This window comes from Microtus pennsylvanicus, chromosome 17 (genome assembly GCF_037038515.1).
Source record: "Microtus pennsylvanicus isolate mMicPen1 chromosome 17, mMicPen1.hap1, whole genome shotgun sequence".
Lineage (NCBI taxonomy): Eukaryota > Metazoa > Chordata > Mammalia > Rodentia > Cricetidae > Microtus > Microtus pennsylvanicus.
The window spans coordinates 42,658,771-42,684,075 of record NC_134595.1 but is presented as its reverse complement, the minus strand read 5'-3'; the positions used below and the strand labels follow the sequence as shown (position 1 = coordinate 42,684,075).

The 25,305-nt window shown below is 35.6% G+C and overlaps 1 protein-coding gene across 3 annotated transcripts in view; it reads left to right on the top strand.

The window, feature by feature from the left end:
- The window catches only part of Cul3 (cullin 3), an 83,315-nt gene extending 63,833 nt beyond the window's left edge, over positions 1-19,482 (top strand). For all 3 annotated transcript variants that reach the window (XM_075952023.1, XM_075952025.1, XM_075952024.1), the window contains 9 exons: positions 1,227-1,403; positions 2,418-2,588; positions 3,120-3,227; positions 4,288-4,412; positions 4,946-5,042; positions 6,046-6,180; positions 12,437-12,623; positions 14,656-14,801; positions 17,754-19,482. In XM_075952023.1, the coding sequence (XP_075808138.1) occupies positions 1,227-1,403; positions 2,418-2,588; positions 3,120-3,227; positions 4,288-4,412; positions 4,946-5,042; positions 6,046-6,180; positions 12,437-12,623; positions 14,656-14,801; positions 17,754-17,885 (1,278 nt within the window). In that variant the 3' untranslated portion in view covers positions 17,886-19,482. The remainder of the gene's footprint in view (positions 1-1,226; positions 1,404-2,417; positions 2,589-3,119; positions 3,228-4,287; positions 4,413-4,945; positions 5,043-6,045; positions 6,181-12,436; positions 12,624-14,655; positions 14,802-17,753) is intronic.
- Positions 19,483-25,305: the final 5,823 nt, after the last annotated feature.

Sequence of the window (25,305 nt, the reverse complement as noted above, 5' to 3'; positions counted from 1 at the left end):
TTTCCCCACTCCCGTTCTTTCCTTCCTCCCCTCTTCCCTTCCACCCCCACCCCCACCCCCCCACGCTCCCAATTTACTCAGGAGATCTTGTCTTTTTCTCCTTCCTAAATGGATCCATGTATGTCTCTCTTAGGGTCCTTTTTGTTGTCTAGGTTCTCTGGGGTTGTGGACTGTAGGCTGGTTATCCTTTGCTTTATGTCTAATATCTGCTTATGAGTGAGTACATATTATATTTGTCTTTCTGGGTCTGGGTTACCTCACTCAGTATGGTTTTTTTTCCTAGTTCTGTCCATTTGCCTGCAAATTTCAAGATGTCATTATTTTTTACTGCTAAGTAGTACTCTATTGTGTAAATGTACCACATTTTCCTTATCCATTCTTTGGTTGAGGGGCATCTAGGTTGTTTCCAAGTTCTGGCTATGACAAATAATGCTGCTATGAATATAGTTGAGCAAATGGACTTTAAAGAATTGCTCACCATCCTTAGTCATCAGGGAAATGCAAATCAAAACTACTCTGAGATAACTATCTTACACTGGTCAGAATGGCCAAGATCAAAAACACCAATGATAGCTCATGTTGGAGAGGATGCATTGCTGGTGTGAGTGCAAACTTGTACAGCCACTTTGGAAATCAGTATAGCTGTTTCTCAGAAAATTAGGAGTCAATCTTTCTCAAGACCCAGCAATAACAAGTTGTGTTTTAAATGCTTAAATCTCAAAATGTTTTTAAACAGTACTTTGACTAAATTGTACTCTAAGTTGTTTTAATATGAATAATCAGTGTTTTTTTTAAAACTAATACTCTTTGGCTACCCCATTTGGTTCAGATAAGAGGGTGAGGAGAAACAGTAGCAGTGGTTTTTTGTTGGTTGTAAAACGTTTATATTTCATTTATTTTTGTGTGGAGGGGCAGGAGATGCATACACACGTGTGTGCCATGTAGAAGTCAGAGGACAGAGTCGTTTCTCTCCTGCCCTCTCTGTCCAACAAGGACATAGACCCGCTGGGCCGTCTTTGCGCCCTGTTTGATGTTGATATGTTACACGTATGTGAAAGGTGGAATGCTTACCATCGCTAACATTAGAACTTAGAAACTAACTGGAAAAAAATAATAGTCTATAAAATTAACATTAAACTCATAATTACCAACAAAGTTATTTTACTTACAAGTATTTTACTTAGAACATTTTTATAATATTTCATAAATTTGTTTTTATTTGTAAGGGCTTATTGGATCTGAAGAGTAGGTTTGATCGCTTCCTCCAAGAATCCTTCAATAATGACCGGCTCTTTAAACAGACTATTGCTGGGGACTTCGAGTATTTCCTAAACCTCAACTCCAGGTCTCCTGAATACCTCTCATTATTTATTGATGATAAGCTGAAAAAGGGAGTCAAAGGGGTAAGTAGTAATATATTGGAAAATGCAGGTTTTACTTCCTGATCTAAAGTTCAGAAATAAAATTAAGTTTTACAGATAAAAATGAAGCACGGTCTTTACTGTTCTTATATGCTATGGTCTTCTAGACAGACAATTCTGTTTAAAGTCTTAGACATGCCAAAGGTTGCTTACACATACACATTTCTTATATAGTTTTTCTTGTTAAAAATTGCCCTAAAAGTAAAAGTACAAATACCACAGTAATTTTAAAATGATTGTCTTTGTAGCTAAGAAACTAGTTGCGCGAGGAATGACAAAACTGGAAAACTTGACAGCAGTTGTAGATGGTTGCTTTTATCTGGTTCTGAGTGTAGGATATCAAGTAGGGCTTGGTTTTTGAGGAATTTGAAGGCGTACTTGGAAGACCAGTTCTCTGAAATATTTTGAAAGTTCCACATACTGAAGCATATTTTTAAGTTTCATCTCTGGGACCTTGGGAACCATAAAAAATCAAATTAAGCTATTTTAAACCTCATCTTAGAAATTCTGAGACAAAGGAAAAAGGCAGCAAATGGCTGAAGATTACGGGAGGCTACTGCTAAGTTAGAAAACAAACCTACTGTCTGCAAAGAATTCACATCCATTCTAATCTCTCTTTTCCAAAAACACAAGCATAATACAACCCACTACTTATTTTCTTTCCTTTATTTAAGAGATAAAGCAAAAAGGCCCCTTTTAAGGATTTAACAAATTTATCCAGATGTCTACCAATTTTGAGGTTTTTAGTGAAGTCTTAAAAAATCTCTTATGGCCATGTAAATTTCTGCAGAAAGTTTTAATGTATCTTTTGTTAATGAAATTTCATCTGTTCTTAGTCCAGCCCTGTAATAATTAATGTCCCATCTGAGTAGTCTCTACTCTTTAAATACATTAGAGAGTATAGGAATGAATGAAGTAGAGCACATTCTCAAATTATGTCCTTTCCCTTAACTATGGTAGTTTTTAAACTAAATTGTCTTTTGATTACTTTTGCAGCTAACAGAACAAGAAGTAGAAACGATATTGGATAAGGCTATGGTCCTTTTTAGGTTTATGCAAGAAAAGGATGTTTTTGAACGTTATTATAAACAGCACCTGGCAAGGAGACTGCTCACGAATAAAAGTGTTTCTGATGATTCTGAAAAAAATATGATTTCTAAATTAAAGGTAAGCTTTATTTTAAAATGAATGTAGTATGCCTAGCTAATGTTAATAGTGTGGTTGGTTGAACACAGCAACATCAACATATAGTTAGAAATAGTTTGATTTTGAATGTTTACTTTCAAACTGATTCAGGTTAGTCTGGTTTTGAATGTGGGGTGGGGGCAGAAGGTGCTTTGCTTTCACTTGTTCAAAGTACAGAACATCAAAGTTCTCAAGTTCTGTTGCATAGAACAGTTTCTGAACTAACCTGTACCAGAATCATTTGAGATGTTTGTAGAAAATGTCAGAGTTCAGGCCCCACTTTCCATGGAGTATATTCGAATTTCTGAAAGAGCCTGGTAAAGATAGTTAAAACTAAATCCTGAAGTTATTCTTAAACACCTTAAAGTTTAAAAGCCATACACATAGAGTAAAGTGGGAAGACTTTCAGAGGAGATAATCAGGGATGGCAATTACATGAAAGTCTTTGTTTCTATACCTTTTCTTAGGAAAGTCAGCTATTTATTTGTATGTATTTGTGTTCTTTCTCCATAGACTGAGTGTGGGTGTCAATTCACATCAAAACTGGAAGGAATGTTTAGGGATATGAGCATCTCAAACACAACTATGGATGAGTTCAGGCAACATCTACAGGCAACCGGGGTAAGAGACTGCATTAATTTCTCAAATGTTGAATCTTTTATATATAGAAAGTCTATATATAGTCCATATACTTTGAAGCTACTCTAGACATACAATTAAAAATAATATTGGGACTAGACAAATAACACAGAGATTAAGAGCTTTATTGGGTCCCAGCCTGTTAGGCACCTTACAACTAACTGCATGTAACTCTACCTCCAAGGTCTCTGACACCCTCCTGTATCATGAGGACAACTGCACTCATGTGCACAAACTCACACAGACACACATATAAACATAATTAAAACTATTAACTTAGGAAATTCTTAAATGTAATTGTTTATGCTGCAGACCTTAAACTTTAAATCTCCTAAGCTTTTCCCTGTGTTGGAAGCAGTTGACGGACAGCATCAGAGTCAGCAAAGCAACTGTGAGCGTCCTGAAGTCTTTGAGTTCTATTAGAATGTTGTGGATCTTCAGGCTGAATACAACTCTTCTGAGGGTTTGGGCTTGTTGAAATCTATTCAACACAGTGGTCCTTTTATCTACTTTCAGGAGTCATACAACAATTATTTTGCTCTAAAATAAAAATAGAATACATGTGATTACTTGTAGTATTTAGGGAATTACAAGTGTTTGTTTATTTTTTTTCTGTTTCTTTTTAAGAGGACAGAAAGCCTAACGGTGAGAGTAATGCTAGTATGTATTTCATTGAAGTTGTCATCTGTCATATAGATAGATGTTTATTGAAAACAGATACATAACACTGGACCTACAGCTAATGTTAGTTATCTAAGAGGTAAAAATGTTCAAAGCATAGATGAAAGATAAAGTTCAGTCTAAAATAATTTTACTCACATCTAAGAATTATCCTGTCATTATTTTAAGTTAACAGTTTAGGCAGTAATTATAATTACTTGGAAAACTAAATATATCCAATTATTAAGATCTCTTTTCTTTATTAGATTCTAGACATGAAGATATCTACTTTGCAACTACTTTGCTAATTACCATAGAGACTGTTTGGGTGGGTAGGTAATGAATCTAGTCTGTTGTAGTTCATCTCTTTCTATTTGTACAGGTATCTTTAGGTGGCGTTGATCTTACAGTCCGGGTTCTCACAACGGGATATTGGCCCACTCAGTCAGCCACACCAAAGTGCAACATCCCACCAGCACCAAGACATGCTTTTGAGATATTTAGAAGGTAACACCTAAAAGGACTCTATAGATAACCAAATTTGAATTTTGTTTTCATATTAGTCATATTTCTTATCAGTGGTAAATATATTTTACTTTAAACCTCATATTCAGAAGAATTTATATTAGTAACTTTTAGCGTGTAAGAACGACTTAAAAAGAACTTCTCAAGAGTGTCGGTGTCCTTCCTTTGGCATCAGTATATGTTAATTGTTATGTTTTGCACTGTTAGTGTTGGTCACTGGCTTAGGATAGACTGTGGAGACAGTCCTCTGAACAGCTGGCTTGGTCAAAGTGTGCAAGAGGAATGATTGTGTTGGTACCTAATTAAGTTGCATTGATCTTACTTAACTTACATCAACAGCCTATACTCGGCCTTCACTTTCCTCTTCTGGTAAAAAGCAGGAACAGAACCTAAAGGCCTCCTACATCTTTTAATGTCTCTTATCTATATGTTTGCAGAGGGTTGTTGTCTCACAGTTTGTAATTTCAAATGTGTAAATTGTATAATTTTTTAAAACTTAGTTTGCTTTGCTACAGGTTCTACTTAGCCAAACACAGTGGTCGACAGCTCACACTCCAGCATCACATGGGTTCTGCAGATCTCAATGCCACCTTTTATGGTCCAGTTAAAAAGGTAAATGTTGACTCTTGCAGTATGCAAAGTAACTTAAAAATTTGTGGATTCTGTGTGATTTAGGTTGACGTGAGGATAGCTGTCACTTCCATCTCATAAGTTGGAAAACTTAAAATCTCTGTTTCTGTTTATTATGTGTATTCTTTTGTTTGCTGGCTGCATTTGAAAATGTGAAGATTATGTCTTCTTAATTTTAAAGAATAAAATAATAGGAAAATTGCAGTTTTTATTTATAAGATTAAGACAGAGATTCTGTGGCCAAATATGTAAGTTGATTTTTAAGAGCATACAAAGCAAAGTACCCCTTTTGAAAATTCTTTTAGTTCTTCCTGTAAATCAATACCAGGAGATTGGCATTGATACTTATAAGACATGCAAATATTTGTAGAGTCATTTTTAAAGTGAAGTACAAGTAATTTGTTTCTTTTTCAAAAGTAATCTTCAAAAATTTTGAGGTCTAGACTGATATTTATTCTTACTACTTGGTTTGAATCAAGCCTTAAAGTTGAAAATTAATCAACTTAGGCAGCAAAAAGTTTTAATCTAGATGTAACCTAGACTTGTTCATGTAATAAGTCAATATGACACCAAAGCATTTTTAGTTTTGTTAAATGCATGTTTAAATATTGTTGTTTTTATATGTAATTAACATAGATGCAGAACTTTATAGTTTCTTTAATTGAAAAAATATTTGCACTGTATATAAAAACTTGCTGACTACATTGAAGTGTTCACTTGCTGGAAAATGGGGACAGTCCCTTACTAAAGGTGTGTGTGTGTGTGTGTGTGTGTGTGTGTGTGTGTGTGTGTGTGTGTGTGTGTGTGTGTGTGTGTACACACGCACACACAGTACATGTACATGAGTGTTAAGCAGGCTTTCTATTATATAGAAATGGGTTTCAATATTTATTGGATGGGAGGAGAATATGGAATTTATTTCTGAAATTATGATTAAAGTTGGTAGGAGATAATGTCTTTTTTGTTTTTTGAAAAAATACAACAGGAAGATGGATCTGAAGTTGGTGTTGGTGGTGCACAAGTAACTGGTTCTAATACTCGGAAGCACATATTGCAAGTCTCCACTTTCCAGATGACCATATTAATGCTGTTTAATAATAGAGAGAAATACACATTTGAGGTATGGCTTATAGTAATAAACGTTTTGACCAGTGGTATTGTTTCTAACTATTATTACTTGAGCCTTTCTAAATGGAGTTAACTTAAGAGACTCTTTGAATCCAATTAGGAGAGACTGCGTAAAATTCATCCATTAAACTTTGTGATCATCATTTATTACTGGGGCGTGTTTTGTTTTTGTTATTTTAAATTGACAGTATTTAGATATAGTTTTTATATTATATGAATACATACATAGCTTGCAAAGTTTGAAAAGTAGGTATTGTATCCATTATCACAGTCATGAGTACTACCTCCTATATTTCTCTGTATCTATTTACAGCCAATTCCCTCCAACCATTCTTGGTGCCATAATAACTAATGACTAATATTTTATTTCTGTGGGTTGTTTTGCCTTTTATAGAACTCTATGTAAATATAATATATGTGTTGTTTGTGTTGAGGTTTCATGGTTCATTGTTTTTAAATTCATCTCTGTTATATAGTACCAGCAGTTGGTTCTTTTTACTGCCTGTGTATTTGCTACTTTTTTTTTAATCACTTCACTTGTTGAGTTGTTTACGTTTCATCACCTGAACCAGTACCATGTTTAAAAAAAAAAAAAAAGCCAAGCATGGTGGTACTTACATATAATTCCAGAACTGGGGAGATGGACCCCAGGCTTGTGAGAGACCTTTGAGAGGGAGGTAAAGAGAGAAAGGTGACTGCCTCCTCAGAAACTACACCTAAGGTTGTCTTCTGAGAGTGTTTAAATTTTAAGCAACTGTCCTAAATTGTTCCATATATTCTACAGTCCGTAGTTTTAGTCAGTTTAGTTTATGTTCAGTTGTATCATGGTCTTAATTTTCCTTTAATTATGTTGCACATATTTTATGTGTTTGTAAGCTACATAGGTATAATCTACACACACACACACTTGCAGATACAAATGCTTTGTCCCATTGTCTTAACTTTTCTATTTCTGTGGCAAAAACACCGTGACCAAGGAAACTTGTAAAAGAAAACATTGAATTGGACTTAGAGTTTCAGCAAATTAAGAGTCAATAAAAGGAGAGCAAAGGTGTTGTGTCAGGAATAGCTGAACTGCAGATCTACAAGTAGACAGAAAGCACTAGTTTCTTGAAACCTCAAAGATACATCCCCTAGGGAAAGCCCTCCTCCCACAATACCATACTTCCCAATCCTTTCCAAACAGTTCCATGAACTGAGAACAAAAGGATTCAGACATAAGAGCTGTGGGGCCGCTGTCATTTAGACCACATATGAACCGAGAACAAAAGGATTCAGACATAAGAGCTGTGGGGCCGCTGTCATTTAGACCACATATGAACCGAGAACAAAAGGATTCAGACATAAGAGCTGTGGGGCCGCTGTCATTTAGACCACATATGAACCGAGAACAAAAGGATTCAGACATAAGAGCTGTGGGGTCGCTGTCATTTAGACCACATATGAACCGAGAACAAAAGGATTCAGACATAAGAGCTGTGGGGTCGCTGTCATTTAGACCACATATGTCTATGCCACAATATTGTTTCAGTCTATCGCTTGCTTTCTTCTGAAGAAGAGAACTTACTGATATTTAAAGTTCAGTTAAAATGGCTTTGTTTATTTTTTTTCTTTTTTGGCTTTTTGAGACAGGGTTTCTCCGTGTATGTACCCCTGGTTCTCCTAGAATTCGCTCTGTAGATCAGCCTGGCCAAGAACTCAGAGATCTACCTGGCTCATTATATATAGTTTATTAATTTGATGTGAGAAATGATTTCCTGTCATGAGATTTGTAGAGATTTACTTCTAGCACTCAGAAGTAGTTTATAATTTTAGATTTTATATTTAGATATGGTAATTTTCAAGTTAATTTAGATATGCTGGGATTGTAGGTGTGAGTTACCACATCAAGCTTTATGTGGTGTGGGGACCAAACCTGGGGCATCCTTCATGCTAGACAAGTGTTCTGCCAACTTAACTATATCCCTAGTTCCAATGTGTGTTTAGGTTTTTATTTGTTTGTTTGGCAGGGCATAATTGAGACGGGGTTGCTCTTTTATGTAGTTCTGGCTATCTCTTGCTGTCCTAGAACTTGCTCTGTAGACCTGTCTCCTAGGTGCTGAGGTTAAAGGTGCACCCCACTGCTGCCTAGTCTAGTAGATGTTCTTTAATTGAAGTGTTTGTGAATATTTTATGAAGAGTATGTTGTACCTGATAAATACTAAGGTTGATTTTGAGAGCTCTAATTTATTAAAGAACTAAGAAATATGGTGGGATAAGAACATTCCAAGTTTATTTTCTAGAACTACTATGGAATTGCTGTGTTAACTGTAATGATTGAAGGTAGCTTTTCTTTTTCAACCAACTTGGGATCCATTGATGCTAACAAGCAAGTTTTAGGTAGAAGAAAATTGCTCTAACATTGCCAATTTATCTAATTCATACACACTGAATTTTCTGTGTAGAATTCCATGCATGTAATGGGCCTCAAAACCTTTGGGTTCTAACCAGGCATTGTGAGACGACATATCACACTTAACTGGGCTGGACACTGTGTTACACCTATTCCTTCAATTCCATTAGCCACCTCTTTCACAGAAGTTAGAGGAGAGCTAAGTACTTCATAATTTTAAAGGAAGCTTTAAAATTTATACTCTATACGTCTTTGAGTTCAGAAAGGTGGTTAGCCACATAACAAATCCCAATCCATGTGCCTTAGAACACCCACTAATAATGTTACCTTTTGGTTTCTCTGAGTTAAGTGTTAGCTGGAGGTCACTTGTGTAACTGTGGCTTCAGGCCCTTTTAGCTTAAGGTCCTTGGCAAGATTGTATTTAATGGTCAGGTTGAGCTTAGAAAATCCAGTTATTTGACTGGGCTTTACACTCCCAAGGTGTTTTTCATGGCGGGCAGATTTGTTTTGGCTGTTGGTAAAAGTCTATAGTTTGTAGTTTCTTTCCATGTAGGCCTTTGTTTGTGATCTTTTGGTCATTTTTAACATCGTAGTGCCTTAGTTGCCCTAATGTGAACATTCCTAGAGCCCTAAGAAGAAGCCTCATTGTCTTTGTTGATAGAGCCTTGGAACTCACATTTTGTCCCTCCCTTTCTTTTTTGGTCGCCCAAGTCAGTCTGGGCTGATGAAATGTCACAGAGGGCTAAAGTGCTTGCAGATAAATTTGCTTGCCACCAAACCTGAATTTGATCTTGGGACCCACATGGTATAAGTTAAGAACTAACTTACCTTCTACAAATGAGTTGTAGTGCACGCGTGCACACTCACACACCAAACCCAGTAAATACACAATGTAACAAAAATGTTTAAAAAACAGCACTACCAAGATTATTATGAGCTGTCTTGAGAACTGACTTACAAGAGAGATAATTTTATAGTGTCACATTTAATCCATAGTAATAAAATTTTTAAATGAGGTTTTTCTTATGTGTTTTTTAATAAACTTCATTGAAATCTAAAATAGTTACTAGAATCATAGAATAGTAGCTTATATCCTTAGTTTTAGTAACTAATACTTGGTTTTTGAAAGCAACTGAGTAGTAATTCTTATATTAAGGCTCTATAGTATGCTTTTTAAAAAATTTTCTGATTCTCAAGTATAAAAGCTAATTTGAACCCTAATGTCAAATATAATTGAAGTGGAAAGTCAATAAACATATCCAGTGCTGGGTGTGGTGATGACATGTCTTTACAGCACAAGAAAGGCAGAGACAGGCAGATCTCTGAGTTCAAGGAGAGCCAGGGCTACACAGAGAAACTCTGTGGGAAAGGGGTGTAGTTGATCTGAAATGGATAGTAGTCATCGGTGGTAAGTGTAATGCCACAGGCTAGAAGGAAATATTTTAACATATTGATAGAAAAATAGATGTGTGTAGTCTTAATAATTCCCTACATATTTATCAACTAGTAAAATAATTAAAAGAGATATAAAAGATTACATAATATAACAAGGTACAATTGAAACTGTATAAAGAATTTAGACACAGCAGAATAGATGTTGAATTCTTGAAATAAATCTCTACATGAAACAACTGTGTTACCAAAGCTGAAAAAGGAAAAAGATGTGAGCTCTGTTACAGATGCATGTTGAAAAATGACGTATGTGTCTATGTAGTACTCTTCTTGGAATACAGAGAAGGATCTGCATGAGAATAATGTGTTAAGACAGTTAAATTGTAATCGTACGATATTACACAGATGTTTAGTTGCCACACACCATTTAAGGAAAAAAGCAATTGGTGCTTAAAGTCAGTCTTCATATTCGCTGCTGAAATATAGGCCTCTTAGCCATCTAAATAGGGTGAAAGTTTTCTTAGTTGTCATAAAGAGAATTGTAACATCATAACAGGACAGCACCATTGAGAATTGGTGCGATGCCTGCCTTTGCTACCACAGTTCCTCTGCAGGTCCTTGAATTATTAACAAAAGAAAAAAGTGAAAGTAATAAATGAAATAATAAACATTTACATTTATGGATATTATTGTGAGATTGATAGTGTGTGACAATCACAAGGAAACATTCTCAGAATAGTGGTGTGGAAAAATGACACTTTCTGTAAGCAAGCTTTACATAGCTTATGGCATGAAGAAAAGAATTATAAAGAATCATAACCATAATATAGTCATTGCAGCAAGAAATAGAGGATTTATACCGGGATTTATATCAATTTTGCTTTTAAAAGGAAAAATTATGGAAGGCTCTAGAATGGGAGGACTACATATTATATGGTCAATTTTTCTAAGTCACCTATAAGTTCAAAGAAATTTAAAACTAAATATTTCTTTTTTATGAACTTGATAAACCAGTCCCAGGATTTATGTGAATAAGAAAGTGCACAAGACTAAACAAGACTTTTGTTTTTCTTTTTCTTTTTTTTTTTTTCTTGATTTTTTGAGATAGAGTTTCTTGTGTGACCCTGGCTGTCCTAGAACTGACTCTGTAAAGTAGACTTACAAACCTCAAACTTAGAGATTCTCCTGCATCTGGCTCCCAAGTGCTGGGATTAAAGGTGTGTGCACCACTACTGCCCAGCCTATAAACAGAACATTACTGGAAGGAAATGGGTCTTGGATTGGTGGTGGGGAATCTTAATAACAAAGCATAAAATTACTTTCTGTTTTAAATATATTCCTTCAAGATGAGTTATCATATAGCCCAGACAGGTGTCTAAATTCATGACCTCCTGCCTGTGTCTCCTAAGTGCTGGTATTATGATAAAAGTCATAGATGAAGAACGTGTTTGAACAAAATAAGAACCCAGAAACAAATTGGTTTATATCTTTTAATACTTCAGATATGGTAAATTTATCATTTTAGGTCAGTCTGAATATGTTTGGAGGTGTTAGAGGACAGTCAAGGGACTTTACTACCTTTATATCACATCTTATACGAAGATAGATTCTAGGTAAATGCATATATTAGGAAGCTGATATGTGAGCATAAATAAAGATACCACCTAAGATAGTATTTTCAAATCTTTCAGTATAAGTAACTTACGTTAGAACTAGCCATCTATAGTTTAATAATAAGACCTATTTAGCTTTCTGTTAATTCATATATTGTTTGTAATGTCTACAATAGTAATAAACATTATTTGAAGCAGAGATATGTATGCGTAAGATAACACTTCACAGAATCTTGACCTTACGTACTTCATGTTTCCACACATGTATGTGTAGTAGTAAGTCATGTGAGTGTGCAGTACTCTCAGTTACCCTACTGACATGAGCACAGTGGGTTAAAAATTACTCACAACTCTTTCCCCAAGTGTTTTTATTTTTCTCAATATAAAATTGTATTTTAGTAATTGCCTAGACCTCAGAATAGTTGTCTTATGATGTTTGTGTTTGTTAATTTTCAGTAGTCAAATCTTACTTTGATCCCAGAGGCAGTATATATGGTTTAATTCAGGTTCTAATGTTTGTTTTCATAATGAAAGTTTGAACAAAGTGATCTTGGAAGGTGGCAGTATTACCTGAATGCTGTCAAGTTCCTGGTGGTGCCTACAGATGGCATTTTTAGAGAACACATTGTACTTCTGAAGCAGAAATACCCTTGTCTTTAACAGTTTATATAGTTTGTTCAAATAATGAGATTTTAGTAGCAAGTCATAATATTCAGGAGATTTTTTATTGTAAATTAATTCTTTAATGGAATTACCTTTCACTAGCCACTGCTTGGTCTATTTATTTGCTGATTAATGTTCTTTTAATCTTGGGGGGGAATCTAATTGTGTCAAATCTAATGAAATTTCAGGAAATTCAACAAGAGACAGATATCCCTGAAAGAGAACTTGTTAGAGCCCTCCAGTCCCTCGCCTGTGGTAAACCAACACAGCGGGTCCTCACAAAAGAACCCAAGTCAAAGGAGATAGAAAGTGGCCACATATTTACAGTTAATGATCAGTTCACATCCAAACTACACAGAGTCAAGATTCAAACAGGTACCTGGAATTCAAGTTTTCCTCTTAAAAATCATGTATTTTTACATAGAAAAATATTCCTCATCTATTGGGTTTCTTCCTTTTAAAGAGTAATAGTTTCATTGTTAACAAAAATAATGTCTGTGGTATGATTGTGCTTGCTTCTAAGAAGGGAAGTGGGGTGTGTGGATACCTGAGCATAGCAAAATGCTGAACCCAAATGCAAATGAGACACAGCCCTACAGATTGCTTAGCAGTAATGGTGTAATTGTTTCTGACTGATAGTCAGAAGTCTTTTAAGGCTGTTTTACAGATTTTTAAAATTGGTTGTTACCTAAAGGATTGATTTTTAGGTACTTTCTCTAGGTTTTAGAATTGTAAAACGAGTATTACCTTTAATTTAAAAGCATAAATAACACCGTTGTGAACATTTTTTAGTACTGCCTTCTATGCTGATACTGAAAATACTCTTCAGTATATATAATCTGTGTTAGGTTTTTATTTTCTGTTTGTAAATGGCAAAAAGCCAATCCTTCCTTTCCAATGTTTAGAATTAAAGCATCCTGCTTCCTGGTTTCAAGGTTAATATTAGTACACAGACAATACCTCAGCACACATGTCTCCTTGAAGTAAAATATTTTCCTCCATCATTCTAAATATGGTATCACACTCAGGAAAAATAATTTCATATTGTGTCTATTGTATATTCTCTTTTGTCTCAAAGGTTCTTTTTGGAACTAGGATTCCTTGAGGATATCCACATTACTACTTACTATATTTCTTTTATTTCTCTTAGTCTAAATAATCTAAACCCATACCCCTCATTGACCTCATGAGGGGGTAATTCTTTGTGTAGATTATTTTTAATTGCTTTACTTTTTTTTTCTTACTAAATGCTGTTGAATGCAGTTAGTTTTCTCTTTTCCATGTGTCTTCTTATGTGTGTTTAAATGAAAAACAGATACATGGTTTGATTGTATTAGATAGGATAGAGGGATAGGTGAGATTAGATAACATACCAGGGCTTTAATACAGAACCTCACATACACTAGGCTACATGCTTCTTAACAACACTGAGCCATGTCCCCTGCAGAAAGCAGTATTCTTATCAAGGAACTTTCCCTACAAATATCTAAATGTTTGTGTTTACCAGAATAATATAAATTATAAATCTGCTACATAATGTCTGTGCATAAGTCAGCCATTTGCCTCTGTGAGGTTTTCTAGTTTGAGTTCAAAGTTTCATGCTTACGTCCTTTTAAGGGCCTGATTAACACAACAGATGGGTCTTGTTTTTGCTACATCAATTATGGCATAGTTGTATATTAGGTCTTTATTTTGCCCCTTGCTGGTTATTTTGAATACTATAAGAAGGGCAGAGTGAGACTCTCCCAAAGGTTGGAATACAGAGTAAATGTATGATGAGAATTATGAAAATAATTTTATTAGGTAATAGAATCCAAGGAATTGGAAAAAAGTATTTCATTGCTATAGAATTCTTTTTACAGCAGTCTGTAGTAGTGCATTATAATTGTTTTAACTGTTGGAATCTATCTATCTGAAAGGTTTTTGTTGAAATAATACTTGAAGCCATGATGGAAAAGAAAGAGTTGAGGTCTGAAAGCCATGAACAATGTACAAATTATGTACTGTTAATTTTGCCAGGATAGAAATTATTCTGGTCTATGAATAATTGACTTTCAGCCAGGCATGTGTGGAATACAAATTTAATAGCAGAAGTCAGGAGGCCAAAGCAGACGAATGTCTGAGTTTGAGGACATCCTGGTCTAAATAATGAGTTCTAGCCAAGCAGAACTCATTTTTTGCCTTTAAAAAAAAAAAAATCCTATTTAAAACTATCTTCTAATTAGACAAAAAAAGTATATAATTGAGGTGAGTGTTAATGCTTGCTTATTGTGTTAACTTGTATGTGTACTCTAGTTGAGATGGATTTTTCTCTGAATAATAGTAAATTATATTACATTTTCTTGTAAGCCAAATTTTTAATGTATTTCTTCTGACACATACCTTTATTTTTTTATTTTTATTTTAGTTGCAGCCAAACAAGGTGAATCCGACCCAGAGAGGAAAGAAACAAGACAGAAAGTAGATGATGACAGGAAGCATGAGATAGAAGCTGCTATAGTGCGAATAATGAAGTCTAGGAAGAAGATGCAGCACAATGTTTTAGTAGCAGAGGTAAGGATGCTTGGAGCCATATTGGCATCATTTTCATACAACACTGCTTACTACGAGCAAGACACTGTATAATGAAACACCTGCACACCAGTGTACCTTTTTAAACAAATCACCTGTATTTTTGAACACTAGCAATGTTACTGTTTTTTGAGGACCTCTTCACAAGTTAGGCAACTAAGACCCATGAGGGGTCATTAACATAGTCGGATAACAAAAGCTTTGTTTAAGAATTTAAACGAGTAGGTTTGACAGTTTATTAACTGAGAAATGAGAAGGAAGAGTTTAGCTTTTTAGGTTTCTGGCTTGAGTGAATAAACAGAAGTTGGGCTCCTTAACTCTATAGTGAGAAAGAGTGGTGTGCTTCTGTGATCGGTATCTTAGTTGCAATGGTTTGCACATTTGTTGTACACTGGCGTTTGCTGGGCTGGGAGTCCATTAGAGCATTGAAAGTCAGTTAAAACATGAAGGCTAGACACTAAATTATGAATTCACATTATGTAGGCATATAGTCAAAACTGAATTTATATTATAAATTGCTCAAGCGTAACATGGAAAATAACAGAAGGAAAACACTGCAAGAAAGTACCACATTCAGGAACAGTGAGAATGCCTAAGGACGCTGAGAGGAAGCCAGTGAGCGCTGGTTTTAAAGGGTTTGTTTTTTGTTTGTTTTTTGTTTTTTTGGTTTTTTTTCCTGAAACAGTCTTAGATATAGAGGTTCCCAGTCTACCCAGACCTACTGAATCAGAAATTCGTGGGTCAGCAATCTGCCTTTAACAGGCTCTATGTAGGTGATTATGAAACGTGTTCAAATATGATGCCCTTCCAAAGAGAACAACAAACTAAGTATGGTTTTATACAGCAGAGGAATGACCACGAGTGGGTGGTCAATAATTGTAGAAACCATAAAGCTTAGATGAATGACTGTATCGGCAAACATGATTAAATTAATTTTGCCATATATTCTCACTGGTCTAGTAGGAGTAGATAGTTGATGCCACACCGGGGAAGTAAGTGGGTGTGGAAACCACCAAGAGTTTGTACTTTGAGACCATCGTTCCTGGTAATAGGCAGAAAGAAGAACTCTAGAAAACTAAGTGGTAGGATTAGGAGTTCTGTAATTTGCCCTTTTCTTCTGAATGGAGATTGTTGATGTGCGTATATTGTGGTTGGTTAGGACAAGGAGGTATTAAAATCTGGGAAAGGAAGAGTGAATATTGGTTGCTGATAGTAGGAATAGTGGGCAGTAACAAAATGTGCCTTTTCCTGAGAACACAGTAGAGCACACAGTCTGTGCTGACCAAGCAGTGATGAAGTAGATGAACACTATGTAAGGCAGGAAGATGAGTATCAAATCAAACTAAAATGAAATGGCTTCTTTCTTGTCCCTGTGGAAAACAGGATAGTGATTCTGCATTGTTGTAGAGCACCAAGGTTGGAAAAGAAGGAACACATTGAAATTGGCAATTCTATCTACAACAGAGCGGTGATTTTCATTATAAATTTGTAGTAGGATTTCCCAGGGATTTTCAAACCTTTATAAAAGGCCAGTTTTAGCCTGAGGGCAGCTAGAAGCAGCACATACAAGTGTGACTAGATATAAGTGATTTATATCATAAAAACAAGTATTAGGTGGTATTTGACCTGTGAGTGCAACTGATGACTCCTAGTTTATACTAATAACAATGCTTATAAAATAGAACCAAAGAAACCAGAGTCGAAAATGCTTTTGAGAGTTGAAGTAGTCTTGAATACAGTCTAGGCCCTGTAAGGAAGGAGGCAGTGTCCAAAGTAGCTATTCACAGTCTGAAAGATACTTACGGATAGACAATTTCAAGTGGATGGTAGCAAGATTTTTGTTGTTGTTCCTTACTTTTTTTTAATTAGCAGGTGTATTAAATGCACTGTGAGGATGCAGAGAGGCTAAGGTTGGAAAAGGAGAACTACCTGCCAGGTGCAAGGCTTTTGATGCTATAATGGTAATTGTGGAAGGAGGATAGGTAGTAGCTGCATAGTAGAGTGCGAAATTTCACATCCCAGAATTTCTAATAACTGATTCTTGTGGGAAAATAACCTTAATCAACAAGAGTTAAAGAAAACCTGGATTACAGGTGGATGGATGAGTCAGGGTGGATTATTGAAATGTTCATAAGCTTTGAGGACAAAGATGTTTAGATTCTCTCTGGTTCTGGTACTAATTGTTAATACCAACTTCTTATTTTCCTGTATAAAATGAAACAGCCTACATTGTAGTTAAAAGCATTAGACAAGTATATTTATTTACTTTATATACATACACAATGGTTGCTAGCAGTAGACTGGCTGCTACAGTTAATTTATTACTGGAAGCACCATGTTTAGGGTCTGACTGCAGCTGGAACAAATGATGACAGTTGTTCGTAGTATTGGCAGCCATTGCTGTAAGTTATTTTATCCATTAACTCATCTCTGAGATCCCGGAGCTGGACGAATATGAATCAGGAATTTGAACCCAGGCAACTTGGATCCCAGAGTTGTGTTGTACATCACATACTGTGCTACCCAGGTTCTGTAAGCTGGGAAAATAACCCAGAAGTTAGTAATACCATCATCAAAATGATTACACTTTATGCTGGTATGTTATCAGATTAGTGAAATCCAACTAATCTTCTTTATCGTTCACATTTTGACACATGGCAGTGTGTTCTAACCATCTATAACATTTTCAAGTAAAGTTTTTCCTTGTGCTTTTTTTTCTGTTTCAGTCATTTTATCTGTCTGTTAGGTTGATGCAGAATACTCTTACCTTACGTTCCCTATTGCTGTGATTATAGATGTTAGTCATCGTGCCTGGTGCGTCTATATTGGCTAATTTAGCTTTAAAATGGCATGTCAGCTCTAGTAGAAGAGGGTTTTTGTGTGTTTATGTAGAAGTGTTTTAGTTAAAAATTAGTTTGTACCTTTTCTTTTTAGGTAACTCAACAGTTGAAGGCTCGATTCTTACCAAGTCCAGTTGTTATTAAGAAACGTATTGAAGGACTTATTGAGAGAGAATATTTGGCACGAACCCCTGAGGATCGCAAAGTATACACATACGTAGCATAAAATGCATTCAGAAATTTGATTTATTCTTGGACTGTACTCTTCGCATGGACTGGGAAGTTCTTTTAAATCATTACTATTAAGACGACCATCTCTTCTGTTAAATTGCAGTACATGTTATAGACCACTCAGATCAAGCCTCTCCTCCCTCTGAGAGTTTTCAACATCAGTTGATTGAGCTTCAGGCTTTCCAACGTTATCCCTGTAGAGATCATCTTTACAGTTCCTCGGGAAAATGTGAATGTGCCGCGTTTTGTTTTCAATATTGTATGAAAACAGGAAAAAAATAAAACAAATTTAGAAAACACAGCTCATTAAAATAAAATTGTTGGATTTCATTTCCCCAGGTCTTCAGTGTTGATGTAAATGTGTTTCTGTAGTGTTGCTTATTAGCACTTTGCGCATTGTGTAGGTTGGGTAGCAAAAATGGCAAAAGACATACAAAGTTCCCAGTTTTCTTGCTCTGCTTGTGACATTTCCTTAGCTGGTATTGTTTAAAGGTTTGATAAATATACAAAGACCCAGGCATACAATTGGCGCATGCTTTATCCTACCACATGCACTTATTAATCTTCCAGCCTTATGACCAAGAACCTTTGTTTGGACATGAGTACACACCCTGAGTTGTTTTGTCCCTGTTGTAATTTGAGGTTTTCCAAAGTAAGTTCTAAGATGACTAGGTTTTGCTCTGAGTTATTTCTAGAGAAAGAAAATATTTTAGTATGTATAAATTGTACAATAATTTTTTGCTGTTGTACTTACTGCTAATAGTGGATTGTATAGGGTGGTGTTTTTATTTCATTTATTGTAGACAGAAAAACGAATTTAGTATTCACATACACACTAACTCAAGTATGTCAGAGCACAAAGGTGGCAGCTGGTTATATTTAATTCAGTCCCTTTGAAAAGCACATACATTCTACCCTTTGTTTATAAATAACTTAGCCCCCATATCTATCTATCTATCTCTCTCTCACACACACACACACACACAAACAAACACAGTTTAAATATATATATTTTGGTGAAACTGGTACACCATTAATTATTTCAAAATGCTATCTAAAATTGCAATAAATAGATTCACTTGGTAGTTTGAAGGAAGTCTTTAGTTCTTGCAGCTGTGTTTTGGAAAGTGTTAAGCAATATTTTTCAAATGTGATGATTCTTGGGTATTTAGCTCTCCGTTATCCTCTGAAGAGTCATTTTCATGTTTCCAGAGATGTGCTTTGTGCTGGAGATTTGTGTCCATTGCTCTGTGCTTCCAACCATCACTGAAGTTGTTTCCTACCCAATTTATCTGCCAAGGATTATAGTTTGCTTTAACGTCAGAGTATTTTTATCTTGCATTTTATTTAATTTCTTTTTTTTTCTCTTACAAGGTAATGTTTTAGATATGTAATTGGGGGAAACCACTGTAGATTTCTGTCAGAAAAATGAAATGTTACTGAGTTCAAGTAACCAACTCCCCATTGAACATCAATACTGTTGCTATGCTTATTAGAATGTATGTCTCAGAAGATGGTTTCTGTTTACGTTGATGGTGAAGTTACAGTAACTGAATTCTAATATGGATTAAAAACTCCACATAAATATTTTCCCCATGCGTCTTGGATTATAATTTCCCTTTTAGGCCTGCAAATATGTTTTTATTTCATTTAAATTGCTTTTATCTGTGCTGTACAATTTAAGCCTTATGATCTTGGTTTCTACATGTTTCCCACCTTTTCATGAGACAGTGAAGATGTTATCAATATGGACATTGCTGTGCTTGCACAGGTACCACAGAACGCTGAAGAGTTGCTTTCTCATATAGTTGGAATTTTAACTAAGAAAGCTGCTCTTTAACACTTTGAAAGTGAGGACAGTTCTGGTTGTCAGCAATTGAGGAGGCTATGAAAGCTTCTGTTACGAAGTCTCCTAGGTCAGACATTGAAAACAAAGTACTAGCTCATTGATGTCATCTTCAGTGTGGCTGTGCAGATCAGGTCTAGCATATGTGTAGGGACGATTTGATACTTGTGCTTCTAGATGCTTGCTTCTGGGTTAAAGTAGATTTGCTGGGGAATGCTGCTTCTGCTACCTTACCAAATTCTTGTGATGCATTTTGATGTTTCTCCTCAGCAATAGGTCATTGACATTTTTATCTACTTTTAATGTTTTGAAAAAATAATGTGACTAAATTTTTTGTGACTCAAATTTTAGGGAAGATGGATAATTTTTCCAGCTACAAAAATGATGTCACCTCTGTTCATTAAATGTTGTGTTGTAATTTTTTGCTGTCATTTTTCATGAGGACAGCAATTTATTTTTAAATTGTCAATTTAAAAATTGAAAATTTATTACAATTAGGAAACAGCCTTACAAAATAAAAAGAAAATGGTTATGATTGCAAGGATTCTTTATGTCAGTGAATTTAACCAGGGAATTGAAGGGATGCATATATGGGGCATTGTAAGTACTGGGCAGGGAGGCACCATTTCAAAACCTGGAAATCTTGAACAGTGAAGCATTGTTGGCTTCTGTTTTCTCAATATGCTGGATGGATGGGGGGAGGCTTAGCTAAGAACCAGTGCTCTTATAAATAATGTATACATTTCCTAAAACTAGTATCCTGACTGACATCTTAGGCTTCTGAATACCTAATTCCGCTACTTGGGTATTAATTTTTTTTGTTAAGTCTATACAGTGTTTCTTTGGGTTCAATTTTTTGAGTATTCACTTTAAACAAATAATATAAGATTTTGCCCTTGTCTCTCTACTATCCTTTGAAAGTAGCCTAATTATTTATGTTATGCTTTACACAATATAAGGTTCTTGCAGTCTTCGAAGGAAAGCCTCTGTGTATTATTTGTAAAAGGTTACACCGTGTGGTGGCACTTTATTTGGTAACTGTTTTGTGTTCTATTGATAATGGAAAATGTAAGAAAGGGGGCAGTGTAAATGAAATTATAAATCATTTCTAGTCACAAGAGCAGAAATGGTCAAGTCACAGGTGACTTTGGGAACAGTTTATTGTTCATTTAGTTGTCATATCATTTGACATAACCATTATACCAGTGTTGTTCAAGGTAGCTGCGTAAAAATGCCTAAGCCGAAATTTGGACCTTAGTTTAATTCTAAGCTAAGACTGGAGCTTGTTTATGTCCCGTGAAATGGATGTGGGTTTCATTTAAATCTGTCACTGTACTTCATTTGCATGAAGCAATGGATATAACGTGGAAATGTATCTCAGTAAAATTCTGCATGTTTTTGTTGGCCAATATTTGCTGATGCCAACATCAGAACAGAAGCAAGCTAATGATGGCTACTATTTTGGAAAGTGTCCATTTAAAGCAAAATAAACTCAAATTCTTAGTTACAAGAATTAAGTGTGGGGGTTACAAGGTAAGTGATTATATTTTACAAATTCCTTATTGCATGTTTTTTTATATATATATATACCAAATCTAGAAGGTATAGGACCCAAAATGACAATGGTCATGAAGTTAGCTCTTGGGAGAACTTGAACAAAATATTTAAATGGCACATTTGTAACTTGACGTAAGTAATTTCATTCTTGATAGTTGCGTCTAACTTGTTCCTAAGTGTGCTGTGCTGAAATGCCTTGAAGTGTTAGACTTAAAGTACACAAGAAGCTCCTAGTATTGTGTGCGGTGTTTCTAGTTAATGAAATCAAGTTTCTACATTCTAATAAAGTTTACAACTCACATAGCATAAAACTTTAATGTGCATAGTTCTTGCAGTGCCAAGATTGTGATTCTCCAAAATTTTTTCCCTGTTGTGGTTTCTGAATGAATGCTTTAACAGGATCGGTTGTGGGGGATAATGGCACTCTAAGCCCCAAGTGTGGCAGGTCTTAGAAGCATTGAGCTTCCTAAATTAAAATTTGTGCAGCAAAATTTACTCCGGCATCAACAAAAGCATGTAGACAGTTTACCTGGAAAACTTAAGGTGGCGCCTTCAAGTACCAATTTAGGATCTTTGTTTGGTACATTTAATACAACTGGTAATTACCAAGTACGCCCTTGTGTAAGTGAACAGTATAGAGACCTTGTTGGCTCTAAGATTCTATTCAGTATACCATTTTCATTACTTCCTAGCTCGGAGCCTTGTTCTTTTTTCATCTTCCTTGTGTTTTAATTCTGAAGGCCATCTGAATATATTAACTTTTAAAAATTTTGAAATGCGTGGCTGTAAATTGATGGTAAATGTTATTTTCATATCATTTATAATCTTGTCACAATCTATTTAATGAAGTTTGTTTTAGTTTCAGTGAAAATTTCTAAAGTAGTCCCCCCTCCCTGGGAATAGGGTAAATAATCTTACTACAATTAGTGTGTATGGTGCAGAATTTTATGGAAATGAAGTGTGCCAACCATGTGGTGATTTACATGTATTAAAAGATGAATGCACAAACTTGCTGCTTACATCACTGCAATTTCTAGGACTCAGTTTCTTTTGCTGATTAAAACCAGAAAAACAAGAGTCTGGAAAAAGAGATGTGTGCAAAATCCCACTAAGTGTAGTGCTAGAATTTCTACACAAGTCTCGCTCTAAAGCCTGTGTTTTTAATAATTGTTCATGTTCCGTCTCCAGGAATCAGTGATATATGTACAAGTTGAATTTGGATTTTACAGATTTTTCTTGTCATAAATTTTGGTAAAAGTTTGTGTTGACTTATAGTGCCTTGATACTGAAACAGCATGCATATAAACTTGTAGTGTGCATCTTGATATATATTTACTATTGTTTGTAAAAAAAAAAAGAGAGCTCAATGTCAGATCTCAATACCTATGGAGTTAATTTTCTATCCATTAGCCTAGATTTGTGAAGTAACTACTGACCTGATGTTTTAAAGATAGAGATGAAACAATAGTGAGAAGTTTAGCTAAAGAGCATTGTATGGAGTGAGGTAAAGACAATTTCAGTGTGTTCTGATGCAGCAAGCGGCACAGCATGTGTGTAATAAAACAAGACATTGCAACTGTGATGTTTAAATGAAAGGGGTGCTGGAGAGCCTGGCGAAGATGTTGGTCTAGTTTCAGAGGTTGCCCACGAAATGTTTTTACAATATTCCTTAAAAAAGCTATTTTTAAGCAAAAAAAAAAATGTATTCCTGTTTGTTAGAAAGTGTCCATATTAAGCTGAATTGAGCCCATTAAAGGAACAGTCCATTTCAAGGGAGTGAAGGTTTATTGGTTGTTACTAAGGTTAGAGAAGACTTCCACAAACTAAATGCTCGAGAAGGGTAGCCAGGCCTAAATTTTTACCCAAATTGCTCACCAGCATCCAAGGGAAGCTTAGGATGGGGGAGTTGCCCATCTGAAGACAGTGCATTTATAGGTGCAAGGTGAGGCTCTGGGACAGCTATGTTTCGGAACCATTGTTTAGGTTATTTGTGTTAAACTACCAGTTTCATTAATTAGGTAACAATATTCATGTGATAAGCAAGTTCCGAGACCCTTTAATAACAAAATGGGATTGTCACGTCACATTAGTCACAGCTAAGTCCTCATTGGGAGAGTAATGTCAGTCATGGCACCGCTACAGTAGAGAGACAACTATGGTGTCTGAGTTAAGCACTGTCACTAAGAGAAAGTGAGCTTAGAAATTGAGCTTAGTGACTTCTACTAGTCCATATTTAGGTAGCAGTGTTAGATGGCTAAATAAAAAGTGCTTACTGAATGGGCTTGGAATTTGTTCTACTAGAACCATGGGTTGTGTAGTGACCTAGTCTGGGTAGCAGAAATTGAAATTTGTATAGTCAATTTTGGAAATTATGATCATAAGTGTAAACCATTGACCTGGCCATTAACAATCAAGATAACTTGAAGGGATTTTATTTTTAGCCTTCGGTTTGAAGAGTGTCTACATAATCCAGAAGAATGTCATACTGTTGATTCCCTGATTCCCCAGTGTAAGTTTTGGGTTATTTTTTAGTAATGAGCATTCATAGAATTATCCAGTAAAAAGTTAAATAGGTATTAGCTCCCTCATCAAATTGGCACCATATATTGCATAATTTAAGTACATAAACCTACAAGTCTTTAAAATCAGTTTTCAAGGTTAAAGAATCAAAGACTCCCCCAGCTCTAACACCACCTTCCAGCCCCTACTGTTGTCAAGATGTACCTCTCCTTCATCGACTGCTCAGTAGACGGTGCTGTTCTCGGCGTACATGAAAACACGGCCTATTGTTGATTTACTCATGACTCCATTCTCTAGCCTCAGGACCCAGTGGCAGTTGAGGGCAAGTACATTGCAATTCTCATGGGAGGTTATTCATCTGTGACCTCATCTAGAAGATTGAAGCTTTGATTTACTAAGGAGCAGGTGGCATGCTCTCACTAAAACAGGTCTTAGTATGGTACCTGCCTGTCAGTTTGCAGTAACTGCTCACTTCCTACGCATCCTACCTTCTCCAGCTGGAGAACTGCCATAAACAGGCTGCCCATGCATGCCTAAGCATTGCCAGGCATAAGTGATGATGATGAAATAGGTTGGGTGCCCCCCACTTCTGTAAAGTTAGTAATCCTGCATCTGAACCTAAACTCATTAACATCACTATATAATACTCTGATCAACTGACCTATTCACTTAGAAATTATTAACTAAAGATTAAGGTGCCCTTTTTTTTTAAGCTAGTGTAACTTCCTTTTTCCCTGCTTTGTACAATCACCAAATTATGAGGCATTAAAACAGTTATAAAACAATTATACCAGTTTTGTGTCAGTGCTTTGAACATGCATGTCTATGTACTGGGGTACATGGGTCTGGGTGAATTTGTATATGCTCGGTTAGAGAACAGATCTTAAAAGTTAGCAGATAACTGATGGGCAGAGGATTTTTTTTGCTGTGTCATATTACATAAACAGTTTATTGGATATCAGACTAATAAAATGACCTTAAACCCTAGGTTTTTTTTTCTTAACTTCCTAAGAAACCATTATGAAATGCCAACTTTTAGCCTAATTTTAAAGGATATGAGTGTAATGGAATATAAATCACACTAACATTTTATTTTCCATAGAATTCATTTTACCCTACTTGGCACTTTGGCACTCTCTGTATTAGATAGAATTTAGGAACTGGAACTCAACAGGGAACAAAATAGGCCATAAAATTTAAAAAAAAAACGAGCATGCTGAGAAGAATGAATGACATGGGTAGAGTTAGGGTTCTGTGGACATGCTATGATGGCAAATGAAGAGCTCAAGGGAATGAGGAGGAACTGCACGGTGGAAAGGGTAAGCTGTCACTTTCAACAAGATGGCAAGAGTAAGTCTTAATGGAAAGGTGATGCTTTGGGGAGCCTTCAAATCAGGTCAGGTATAAGTAAGAAAGTTGTAGCAGTGAAAGAAGATGGGCCAATGCCTCATTTGGAGAGGACTAGGGGAGGTCGGCATCCCAGGTGCAAAAT